Source organism: Oryza brachyantha, chromosome 9, assembly GCF_000231095.2.
Source record: "Oryza brachyantha chromosome 9, ObraRS2, whole genome shotgun sequence".
Taxonomy (NCBI): Eukaryota; Viridiplantae; Streptophyta; class Magnoliopsida; order Poales; family Poaceae; genus Oryza; species Oryza brachyantha.
The window spans coordinates 9,931,940-9,945,259 of NC_023171.2; the positions used below are offsets into that span (position 1 = coordinate 9,931,940).

General features: G+C 37.0%; 2 protein-coding genes across 2 annotated transcripts; both read left to right on the top strand.

Annotated features, from left to right (window-relative positions):
* The first annotated feature begins 1,923 nt into the window (after positions 1-1,923).
* Positions 1,924-3,140, top strand: LOC102718107 (FCS-Like Zinc finger 6-like). Its single transcript, XM_015841052.2, has 2 exons — positions 1,924-2,378; positions 2,476-3,140. Exons 1-2 carry the CDS (start codon positions 2,029-2,031, stop codon positions 2,681-2,683), a joined length of 558 nt encoding a protein of 185 aa, XP_015696538.1. The 5' UTR covers positions 1,924-2,028; the 3' UTR covers positions 2,684-3,140.
* A 5,085-nt stretch (positions 3,141-8,225) lies between these two features.
* Positions 8,226-12,796, top strand: LOC102722143 (alanine aminotransferase 2-like). The gene is made up of 15 exons (XM_006660588.2): positions 8,226-8,276; positions 8,370-8,420; positions 8,720-8,770; positions 8,892-8,957; positions 9,046-9,107; positions 9,461-9,539; positions 9,711-9,815; positions 9,898-10,008; positions 10,306-10,443; positions 10,554-10,628; positions 10,739-10,859; positions 10,933-11,087; positions 11,355-11,429; positions 11,961-12,164; positions 12,471-12,796. Exons 1-15 carry the CDS (start codon positions 8,226-8,228, stop codon positions 12,585-12,587), a joined length of 1,461 nt encoding a protein of 486 aa, XP_006660651.1. The 3' UTR covers positions 12,588-12,796.
* The last annotated feature ends 524 nt before the right edge of the window (positions 12,797-13,320 follow it).

Sequence of the window (13,320 nt, forward strand, 5' to 3'; positions counted from 1 at the left end):
ACTTATTCGTTTTCGGAGGAAAAACATTCTTAAGGATTGGATTAGCTTAAAACCATTCGGTTCATATGAATGAAGTGTATGAAAAACAAAGAAAAATTTTCTTTTTTACAAGTTGCAGAGAGAAAACGTAAGAAAATTTTCATTCACTCAAATCTCTTAAAAAAATCATATGAATTGACGTTATCATACATTTTCATTTATCCACTTTTCTATTTCTATGAGTTAAAATTTGTCAAACAGAATAAGCCCTCGGATTTAACATGGTTCATAAAACGTATTAGAGCACGAATACAGATCCTGACACCGTATTGGTGCGTCGGAAAGCAAATGCAGACAGCTCGAGGAGAAAATTCTAGATCATGTGTGATGTGTGTGATTAGGACTGAAGGATTATCTTGATCAACGGGTGATAACGCACTCATTTGACCTTTTCCCGGGATTTGCTGAGGGAAAGAAGCATGGTTAGATAGTTAGATTCCACAAATGCCGCCGCACTACGAACCCGGCCGGTGTTAATGGCTACTCGCTAGACATTCTCAGCGGTTCGTTGAGAAACCTAATTTGAAGTATTAAATATAAATTAATAAAAAAACTAATTTCATAAATGAGTGTTAATCCACGAAGCGAATTTTTTAAACCTAACTAATGTAATTAGAGTATGTTTACTGTAGCATCATATAGGCTAATCATAGATTAATTATGCTTAATAGATTTGTCTCGTAAATTAATCCAAAATTATAGATGGATTTAACTAACAGTCTACGTTTACTATTATTAATAAGAGTCCAAATATTCGATGGGACAGAGGACTTTAGCCCTCTGTCCGAAAACAGCCCTTAGTCTCGTCGTCTCGTCGTCTCGCTGAAACATGATCGGTTTTAGCAGAGAAAGCAAGGGCATCATGAATGAGCTAGCTAGCTTTCTCACTTCCACAAAAACCCAATCAGTACTAGGTAGCTAGACACAGCACATCTCCATTGCTCTCAAATCCCCAGCAGCATCAGTTGCGTCATCGTCATCAGCACCTGGCCCCAGTTGCACAGCACGTCCCTTTCCGGTGCAAATTCTACTTATAGTATTAGAACTAGTCTCGCTAAAAATGTTATTTTTATACTTTATTAATTAATTGATTATTACTATTTTATAATTTTGTTTTTTCAATAAAGAATTAAAGATTTTAAATTTCTACTACACCTAATATTGTTAGTAGTATAATTTAATTATAGTCGTATGATAAAAATAGATCAATGGTGTCGATTAAATTATATTGCTACTAGAATGCACCAGAGACGGACCCTTCAGAGCAATATTCAGATGAGAATTAGGGGGCGACCATAAAAAAACCAAACGATATATTTATAAATAAAAATAGTTTATAAAAACTCTTTTATTTACTTATTCTTAGTGATCTAAAAGCAAGCTAAAAAATAAATTTTGATAAAAAAACTTTAAAGTCAACTCTTAATTTAAAATTGAAAATTTAAATTTTAACTTATAAGCATAAACAGAAAGAAGAAGATGAGATGCTAGTTTTCATGTTTGTAAAGCATTTATCTAAAATGACAATTAAGGGAGTATACAGCTAGGAGTGATAAGTAATTAGAGCAAGGTCAATAAAAGAGTTAACTACTAACTCTAAAATATTTCCATATTATTTATATAATAGTTCTACATAAACATATATTATTTTATCAATATATGATCCATCCCTTATACACACTCGGTATCTTGGAGCTCGTGCAAGCTATAAATCTGTAGTCATTTTTTTCTTTCCTCTCCCCTCCACGTAAACATAAATATTATGTAATAATTTTTAAAATCCGCTTACACGATTTGTTATACTCGCTCTCAGTTGTGTGTGTGGACAATGAGTGGCTTTAAATACCCATCACTCCTCTACCCCTCACACACCCTCCTCTCTCTCTATAACCAATTGCAAAGAAACTAGAGAGAAGAACAAGAGGCTAGCTCGGCTTTGGTGAGGCGCCGCGCGCCGGCCACCCTCCTCCCCCCGGGTCTCCATCCACCATGCTTCCGAGGAGCCAGAGAAGCATCTTCCATCTCGGGGAGGAGGGTGGCGACGACGAGCTGCTTGGCGCCGCCGCTGATGACGGCGAGTACAGTACGGTGGTCAGCGTCCATCGCCACCAGCAGCGCCCTGCGACCCGACGGCGAGACGGCGGCGGCGGCGCCGTCGTCGTCGGGCTGCAGATCGTGCTCGACGAGAAGCACCAGCCGCAGCACCGCGTCGTGCTCAAGCAGATGGTCTGGCCGCCGGCGCAGGCGCGTCGCCGGAGGCGTCGTCCATGCAGCTTCATGAGGGCGTGCTCCCTGTGCAGGCGGGAGCTCAGCCCGGACAAGGACGTGTACATGTACAGGTAAATCACGCCGACGATACGGCGATCGATCGATCGAGCGGCAGCTAGCTAGCTAGAGCTCGCCTGAATTCTTGGGTGGTTTTCTTGCATGATGCAGGGGTGACCAGGGGTTTTGCAGCGAGGAGTGCCGGTGGCAGCAGATCTTGACGGACAAGAAGAGGGAGCAGGACGCCATGGCCAAGAAAGAACGGCGAGACCAGCATCAGCATCAGCGTCAGCACCACCACCACCACCACCGGCTGCCGCGGCCGACGGCGGCGGCGATCCGCGGCAGCTCGCCGAGGAGACTACTGGCCGTAGCCTAAGCCTAGCACACAAGCGAAGCGTACAATATACTTACTTGTGTGAGACTGTGAGCCATGTTTGGATATGATCGAATCAGTCAGAACGAAAATTTTCTACTGAACTATCTGTAAAATATGGAGATCGATGTAGTTAACAAGAAACTTGATGAGAGGGAGCAGCAAGGTACGTATCGAGTAATCCGAGGCAAATTTAAGGGAAATGAACAAAAAATGAAATGTTTGGGAAAAAAGAAAATCTGCAGGCTTTCATGGGTGTAAGTTTGTAACTGATTCTGGACATAAGAATCAAAGAAGTTAAAAAAAAAGCTGCCATTCTTGCGAGTTAAATCAATTATATTTTAGAGGATGCGATTGATTCCCAGTCGAGTAGTAACTCGTGGAATAATTCTGAACACAAGTATACCAAGTTCTGATGAATCATTTGCTTCGAGATGCCGAGGTGCCAAAACGAAGTGGGGTGAGGGGGAATTGAAAGGATGGTGCTGTGGCATCTAGCTAGCACCTTGATGGGGAGACAGTGAGACGCCAATCGAATCGAGGTGGAATCTTCTCTGCTGGAAAAACGACTAACAAAGATTACAAGCGGCCAGAAGCCTTGATCGATGGAGCAGCCAAACCAGACAGCGATCGCTGCGTTAGTGGCTTAGCGCCACTAAAATTTTGCACCCAACGCTCGATCTATTTCAGAAAAAAAAAAAGAAACTAATGGTAAAATTTTGTAGTAGAGCAAAGAGTATTAATTGAGTTACCTGCATCGACTGGTTTAACCCAAAAGCTTAAACTGATGAGGAAAGATGAGTGATTGGATTATTGTAAACACTTCGCATTGTGGCTCACGTAGGATATTTAGTTGCATGCTTCAATCAGTATACAATTCAAAAGCTTAAGGAGACGAAGGCAGGGAACTCACCAATATTCCACAAATTAGGGTCCTAACTTGTAAAAAGGTTGTGCTTGGGTATATCCCCTCTTACCAATATAAAAGAAACTCATAATGTGACACTACTATTTCCATTTGCATAGTTAGCACTCATTCACCTATCAATCAAATGCCTTTTTTGCAAAAGAAGAATGTAAGTAAATACTAGAAAGATACCATACTATCAAATTGTATTGCATCCTAAGTATAAGTCTAAACTTTCATTCATCACATTTTAATAATTCAACAAATATTATTGGTCAAAATGAAGACATATAAGTCAACAGTGACACCATTCACAAATGGAGGAGAGCAGTGAAGTTACATTTAACTTTGAGAGAATCTACTATATGTTATATGTCATTTAGTTTGTCTAAGTTCAATGATTTGTCATTGACATTGCATATTTCTATAATATATCATTGAATTTACCAATTTTTCTACACTATACCATTGAACTGAGTACTTTTCTAAAAATACTCAAAATACCCCTATAGACATACAATGTTTAACGATTGATTTATTCCATTAGAAGTTTTAATAATTTTTTTTTGTGAAACCTCCTTACACAGTATGGAAGTTTGTGTGCAACTTTCATTCTTTTCATTAATATTTTTATAAATTATAAATTACCTGTTATATGCTATATAGGATATATTTTGTTTTGCCATCATTACGCAAATTGTGTTTTCTATGCTACATAATATATTTTTGTGATACCATCTTTTTCTGTAAATGATTCCTCTATTATTCCACATGGAAAATATCTTTTAAAAAATTTCAAAAACTTAAACCATATTAAAAAAATTTTATGTCATGCATGGAGACTACACAAAAAAATATTTTCTGAAACTTCTAATGGGGCTAATGAATTGTCAACCCACATACTTATAAAATGGCATTTTGAGTTTTTTTATAGAAAATATCCCTATTGCAAAAATTTTTTATAAACTTAGCGGTATATAATAGAAATATGCAATGCCAGTGATAAATCATTGAACCAGGATGAATGCGGTGGTATAAGTATAGAGTTTACTCTCTTTTAACTTTGCACAACAAAATGTTACGCTAATTAAGCTGTTGCGTAAGTTTGACTGAAAGTGGGCGTCAAATAATATGATTTTTTTTCTCAGGACTGTTTAATATGACCTTGTTAGTTTTTGGCAGAAGCGTTCTCAAAAAAAAGAAAAAAGTTTTTGGCAGAAGCTTTTTGCATCATATTTTCCTTCCTTTTCTTTTCACTCGTATTCGAACCATCAACTTAGTGCACCTGCAAATTTGCTTTAAGTAGCTTTCAGATAGAGCGTTTCTGCAGGTAATGGAGGGGCAAAAAAGAAAAGAAAAAGGACGATCACATCTGTTCCCGTAGTGCTGTGTGAATAGCATGCTACATGTAGATAGGTTTCTTAATGTTTTCGTTAACAAATTAACTTTCCCGGTGTTGGAGACAACATGGCAACGTAGTATTTAACGACTGAAGCATTTCGTCTCATGTATGTTTGGCTAAATCATGGGCTAATCTCTTATTTCAATGAAAATAACACTCGTCATTTCGTTCAAAAATCATTGGGTAATCTGAACTTTTCATTATGAGAGGTTACAGAAAAGTAACCTAAAGGCTGAAGCTTAATTGATTTTTTTTCCTAAAAGGATATTAATTGATTCGCCTGGTTTAAGTGGGTTCAGTTAGTTAAACCTTAAAACATGACTAGTGAAGCAGATTTTTTAAAAAAAATTGTACAAAAGGAGCTGACTATCTTTGAATTAAGAACAAAAGGATCGAGAAATCCCCAAATATAGAACCCGTGGCTACATGAGTTACATTCATTCGAAATTCACCTGACATGTCCATATTGATTCTTATGAAAATCGAACTGTATTTATATGAAAATTAAACAGTTACTCCGAATGTTTCAAACGAATCCATGAAAAATGAAATAAACGGAGTAACACTTTTCTTATCTGCTACAGAGACCTAGACGTGGTATTTTGTTCTAGGCTGAATAGCTAACAGATTTACGAGTAACGTTCGAGGAAGCAAACAAACGAATAAACTGCTACTCCCTCCATATTTTATATATGACACCGTTAACTTTTAGAATCACGTTTGACCATTCGTCTTATTTAAAATTTATATCTAAATATGCAAAATTATAATGCATAATTAAAGTTTCTACAATAATAAATCATATTATAACAAAATAATTAATAATTATATAATTTTTTTAATAAGACGAATGGTCAAACGTGGACCTAAAAGTCAACGGCGTCATATAAAAAAATATGGAGGGAGTATAAAATTAAAAAAACTAAACATACATTAGTATTTTGATAAATTATATAAAGGTTTTTTTTTTCAAAAATGTGTCGTTTACTCGTTTAGGAAAAGCACCTACTAATCCATCCATATTAAGCAAAGAAAATGAAAGGCTAAAGAAGAAATTTTCAGTTAGGATCATTAAGTTCCCAAGTTTGCAAATAATAACCGAGTGCAAATTCATCGGACTAGTAAACAGACTCTTATCAGGTTCCAATCTAAAACTGCGAAATTTTGCTGTTTCAGCTAAAGTAGATTCAGTGAAATTTCAAGTGGTTTTCGGTGATTAAAAAAAATCAAAATCTTCAGATCCGGCGAAAAATATCATACCGTTTGGAATCGGAATCTAGCATTCAGTCAGAAAAAAAAAGTTAAACGTACTCTGATTCTTGTACACCGTAACCATATTTGCATATTCCTGGTGCGATTTGATTGGAAATTAACGCTGACAGAAATCCGGACTACACAAATACTGCTAGTCAATTCATAGGATCGCTATTAATTTATGGTGTGTGTTAAATTACGGAAAATATAGTGCACACAAGGGTTTATACTGGTTCAGATGCTCGGCAGGAGATAATATCATTCCAGTCTATAGATTGAATTGTATGAACAAACAACCATATTCCTCGGCAGGGTTGATATGTGTGAGAATAACACGTATCATCCCTTCGTCGCCTCACTAGAGCTACTCCCTTCGTATTATTTTATATGACATCGTTGACTTTTAAATTTATATTAATCATTTGTTTTATTAAAAAATTATATAATTATTAATTATTTTGTTATAATATGATTTATTATTATCAGAACTTTAAGTATGCTTTATATTTTGTATATTTGGATACAAATTTTAAATAAGACAAACTGTCAACTGTAAATTTAAAAGTCAACGATGTCCTATAAAAAATTATGGAGAGAGTACCTGACTCTGGGCTGGGACATAGGGAAATAAATCTAAGGTTTTCATAAATAGCTAAGTAATAAATGACGATATTCCAAACAGCGATAACCTTGTATATGTGGACAAGCGTTGGATTGAACCTACTCGATCCATCCACGGACGCGGTAAACTAAGCTCAAAGATTTTAATGCCAGTGACCCATGTACATCACGTTACTCACTTCCTTTAAAATATAAAGCACTCATTCCACGAAACAAACTTTTTAGCACAAATTATATGAATATTTGTGGCGTTAATCACTTTATATTTAAATTTCTTCAAATCTTACCTTACCTATCCACCCACCTTCAATTGTTCCTATATTTTATATTGACGAAGAGACAATCTTAAAATATTTATATCATGTAACAGAATAAAACAGTACTATACTATAGCACACAAAAGTTTTAGTTGCCAGCCGCCCGGTCTCATTCATCAAAAAACCCATTTCTCCAAGCAAGTGTTTTTAAGTAGTCAAGTGAACTTCCACTCGTTTATGTTTATGGTATATCATCTAAATAGTCAATAAATTATGATATTAATATTATAGATTAATATAAAATATATAACTAAGTTCAAATTTAACTTCTACGAGTTTAAAAAATAAAAGGTATATAACTATGACTGATTGTATAGTAATTTTGGTTTAATTTATTATTTTATAGCTTATATAATTCGAAGTAAAATTTAAATGTATAAGAGGCGTAACTGCAAGTTTAAATTTAACTTTTATAAATTATTTTTTTAAAGTAATATACCATAGATAAATTTTAAGCTTACATGTTTATTAAGTTTATTAAGTGATATATCTTATATTAATATGCTTTATTAGTTTTTTATTATTATTTAAGTGATACTAGATTGACGCTCCACCTATGCGTAAAAGAAAGGTTCCCCATTTCACCTCCCAATTTTGACATCAGCACAGCGGGCGGCGTCCACTCTTTTGCCGCACGTACAGCACTACAGCGGCAGCGGCGGCGCGAGCAAGACGACACGCATGTATTTTCGCGTCGGATCGACACGGGTCGGAGCCCCAAAACTCGGAGCCTTGTTCCCACCCGGGGCGTGGCACGCGCCCAGCTGCATGCCTACTGACCGCCCAAGAGAAATTTAAAATTTCGTCGCTTCAAAATATATCACTCGCTATAGATGGATTCTTAGAGATCCAATAATAAATCTATTACGAATATTTGGCAAAAAGTTTGCCCCCACCGCCTAAGCTCCATGCCCGACATAACTAAGCACTAGCTTAGCAGCGGCAGCAGCAGCAGCTCCTCCTCTCTTCTTCCTCCTCCCGACACCACTGTCACCAGGCTAGCTAGCCCGTTCCCTCTCTCTCTTCGTCTCGCCGGCGGCGGCCATGTCCTACAACAAGACCCCCTCCATCACCGCCGAGACCATCAACTCCAAGGTACTAATACGTTCGTTGCGTGCGTAGGTATACATGCTCCATTCCTCTCTCCATCGACGACGGCATTGTCATTCATCTTCGTATTTGCTGCAGGTCAGGATCTTCACCTACGAGCCCTGTGGGGAGATTGTCAGGCACGCGCGGGTAAATCTTACACACTGCTCTCGTGCATTTACTTACTGAACCATACATACCAAATTAAAGCTGCTAACAAAGAACTCAGTGTGTACAGTGTACTTCTGAACCATACCCAAGGGGTTAAAAAGGAAAAAAAAAAACTTGGTGTTGGAACCACAAAACCACGAACCCCTGCCACTGCTCTAGCAACTGAGCTATTTCCAGACCAAAACTGACGGTGTAAAAGCAAATGTGTTGATGACAGTGTAAACCTCTATTCTGTTTTGTATCCTATACTTGCTAATACTCCTTATGCGTTTGAACAGGGGTTAGAGCAGGAGATATACGAAAATCCAGGCTCTCTCCCTTTTCAAGAGGTGCGTTTATTAACCTTGCAATACACATGTTTTCCTGCACATAAAGTAGCAATGCATCATTAGGTACATGTCAGTACATAATATTTGTAAAGCCTCTGTCTAATTAATTGCTTTCCTGCAGATAATATACTGCAATCTTGGGAACCCCCAGGCTCTTGGCCAGCGACCGATTACTTTCTTTCGCGAGGTTTAGCATTCTTAAACTCTCCACACTTCAAATTGATTGAAACAGATTATATACATTTCTGCTTCACGGCTCAAATTACTGCGTTCAGGTTCTTTGTCTGTGTGACAATCCACCTCTCATATACAGAGATGAAGCTCGTGCATTATTCAGGTTGGCCTAAATAGGCAATCAGTCAAACCTTAGCACGTATTGCTTTCGTTCTATTTTGAATGCAATTTGTTTTAGTTTTGTCCTAAATCAAAGTTTTTCTCAAGTTTTAGAACAATAATTAACATCAACAATGCAGTATCGAGATTATTTCTTTGAGAATTTTAATTGAACTAATTTGATTTTGTAGATATTGGTGTATTTTTCTTTAAACTTAGTTAAACTTAGAGAATTTTGACTTGTGACAAAACTAAATTCTTATAATATGGAACGTAAGGAGTACTATGTATCAAATTCTTGTGAGGTAATAATTTTGGCAAAGAATTGACCGATCTTGTTTCAATCTACGAATGCAGTCCATGTGCACTAAAAAGAGCCAAGAAGATTGTTGAATCACTTCCTGGCAGACAATCTGGTTCCTACACTAGTAGTCAGGTAGTGTAAATGCATGCTTCTATTGTTTTGTTTGGAAAATGATTGGATTAACCCATATTTAACATATCGCAACCAAAAAAGTATTTTCAGTTGGTGTTGTCATACGAGAATTTTTCAACCTTCTGCATTCCGTTTAATTACACGGTTGGCACTTGTTGGTACACATATCAGGGAGTCAGAAGTTTGCGTGAAGCCGTTGCTAATGGGATATCTGCCAGAGATGGTTTTCCATCAAGACCAGAAGACATCTTTCTGACAGATGGAGCAAGTTCAGCAGTAATGCTCTGCATTTCCAATCTCCATCACGGCGATATGATACTTGATCTATGGGATATTTTCAACTTTCCCTCATTTTCAGATCAACTTGATGATGCAAATACTCATCAGGTCCCCAGAAGACGGCATTTTGTGCCCGCTACCTGATTATCCGTTATACTCGGCTTCTATTATTCTTCATGGTGGAACCATGGTATGGTTCTAACTTTTAGAAATAGGCAAGCAGCATTGGGATTTTTCAAGAAAATACGCAGTTTCTCAAACTCCCAATAAACACATTTGGGAGTATCATGCAAAAACAAGCTACCGAGCACTAATCCACCAATGGTCGACTGGCTAAACTGCCTCGCTTAATACAGTTTTTTTTTCCTTTTTACTACCTTTCCCTTTTTCTTCTTCTGTAACTCTTTCGCTCGCCATTAATACAATGGTTATAAGGTAGTCTCTCTGCTATGCAAGAAAATAACACATGATCTGAATTGACTCAAAGGTACCATATAATCTTACTGAAGATAGTGGTTGGGGGCTTGAAATTTTCGAAGTCAAGAGGTGTTTGGAGGATTCTCGTGCATCAGGTTTGACTGTTAGAGCCATGGTAGTCATAAATCCAGGCAATCCTACTGGACAGGTGTGCTGAAATTTTATACCTTATGTGCTGATAGAATAATGATGATCATTTTAGAAGTTTATTGTCGCAAACCTTTCATTATCTAAAACATCTTGCAACCTTTGTCGCAGGTAATGAGTATAACAAACCAGGAGGAGATTGTGGAATTCTGTAGGAAAGAAGGTTTGGTTATTCTTGCTGACGAGGTTCGCACTTGCTGGTTTTTTGATATGTCAAATTAGACCCGTCGTGTAAAAAACTCAGTTATACCGAGAGGTAATTGTCTTGCAGAATAGTTATGTAAATGCATTTACAGGTATACCAAGATAATGTCTACACAGAGAACAAGAAATTCAATTCCTTCAAAAAAGTGGCCAGGTCACTTGGTTACGATCACAATGAGCTATCTATTGTGTCATTTCACTCGGTTTCTATGGGTAGGTCTTCATTTTTCTACCTGAGTTTTTTTTTTCCTCAGAATGTTCTCTTATTCATTTCTGAACCTATCAGGATACTATGGAGAATGTGGCAGAAGGGGTGGCTACATGGAGATTTGTGGTTTTGGAGCTGATGTGATGGATGAGATTTACAAATTGGCATCTCTATCAATTTGTCCCAACATTGCTGGTCAAATCCTTATCAGCCTTATTATGGATCCACCTAAGGTTTTCCAAAAGATACTTCCTTCGCTACAATTTTCATCTTTAGCATATTTATTTCTTCATATTTTTTTTATACAATAAAAGTAATTGAGGGAGGTTTGGTGAGATTTTTTATCCTGGTGAAATTCTCCATTCACTTCAGTTACTTATAAATTTTAAGAAACATGATTTTTTTTAATTTAAGGGAGAACCATAGAGAACTTATTACACTTTGAATTAAACACACACCAAGGACATTTGTTTTAACTGACTTGTTGGTGAGTTTTGCAGATAGGGGATGGATCTTTTGAGACTTTCATGGCCGAGAAGGAAGAAACTTGTTCATCTCTAATCAAGCGTGCTAAGGTAAGGAACAAAAATATATGCATCACCAGATGTATATCATATATCCATATTTGCATCACTCAAGGTTAGAAATCAGAAATTATAAAAACAAAAAAAAGAAATCAGAAATTATGTGCCTAGAAAATCGTCTTCTTTCCCACCAGGACTAAACGGATGCATATATGCACTTTATCACCCTCTTCATTTAGCTTCTGTTTGTGCTTATAAGCTAACACTTAAATTTTAAACCTTAAACTTAGAGTTGATCTTGTGTTTTCCATATTTTCTTATCTTTGTTTTTGTTTTAGATCGTTAAGAACACGTATATAATAATTTTATTTATAAATTATTTTTTATTTACAAATATGTTCTTTAGCTTTTCCTAAAAAAAGCTAAACAATCACCCCTATAATAGGACAACGGTTTCCCACGCTCTAGAGGCCTAGTGAAGACCTCTTATCATTTCTCTAGCATCTAAAATAAAGTTGCATAATCATCCCCCTTATACCTCAAAAAGAAGTTATGGTGATTTTGTTTTAACCTTCTCTATAGGCTTTGCACAAGGCATTTAACAGCTTGGAAGGCGTGTCGTGCAACAAGTTCGAGGGAGCCATGTACCTCTTCCCACTGCTGCACCTTCCACCATTGGCGATCAGCGCGGCGGAGCAGGAGGGTGTCTCCCCTGATGTGTTCTACGCACACCGCCTCCTCAGCGCCACGGGGGTAGTCGTTGTCCCAGGATCTGGATTCCATCCGGTCAGAGAGCTTCTCTCTCCCGAGAGCATTTTCCAGTATCTCGTCTTTTTATTTATGTTTATACTTATAAATCAAATCTTGAATCTTCAACCTTATATTTGGAATAAGTTTTAGGTTTTTTTCATCTTAGTTTATTTTTTAGCTTTGGTTTTTAAATCGCTAATAGCACATATATAAAAGTTTTATTTGTAAATTATTTTTCATCGTAAATATATCATTTGTTTGAAAAAAAAAACCCATCACCCCCTTAGGTCTGAAACTGCAATTTTTGCCTGACATGGTTTGGTCGACCTCCTGTCCTGCAAGATCTCTGGGAGGTCGCACATCCGGTGCACGATCCTCCCCGACGAGGAGAAGATCGCGGAGATGGTCCCCCGGCTCCAGGCGTTCCATGAGGCGTTCATGGACGAGTTCCGTGGATGATGCCTGCCGGCGATGAGCTTATTAATTAATTATATGCAAACAGAATGGCATGCGCCGTGGAAGCAGTTTTTTAGCACACCGAAATCTTCAGCGGTGTTTGATGAGTTTGTTGCGTAATTAGGTTGTGACCTGCTGCTGCTGCTATATTGCTGCAATAAACCAACTACCCTTTTGAGGAATAACCCCTATTTGTAGGGCGTTGCATCTTTTGTTCTTGGGCACTGCATGTTTGTTCTTGATAGAAGTCCACCGTATGCACAGATCAGAAAAGGCATTACATTTGGAAAAAGGACGGCCTGCTGGAGATATATTATTGTAACAGATTATTTACTTTATTATAGGGATAATTTAAATATTTTTAAAATAAAAATAACAACTAGCCAAGAAGATGTGGTCTAAGCAATGCTGTAGAAAGTTTTTTAAGGGAAACACATTTTGATAAGCATAGAGTAGTTAATCTACGGCAATGGCTATGTTCTTTTACATATGAAAGATAGATTTTTTGTATATTTATTTGATGATATACACGACATAATTAACTATTATAAGTTGTTGTATTCTTTTATTATATGAAAGAGCGGTATTAGCTTGCTAGAATTTTATTTTAGAAAGATGAGATAATTATCTTTTACATGAAAACTTACAAACGCAGCATACAGTTCTGAAAACATACACGTAAGAACCAAATCGAGTAATAATATACACAGAACATACACGTAAGAACCGAACCGAG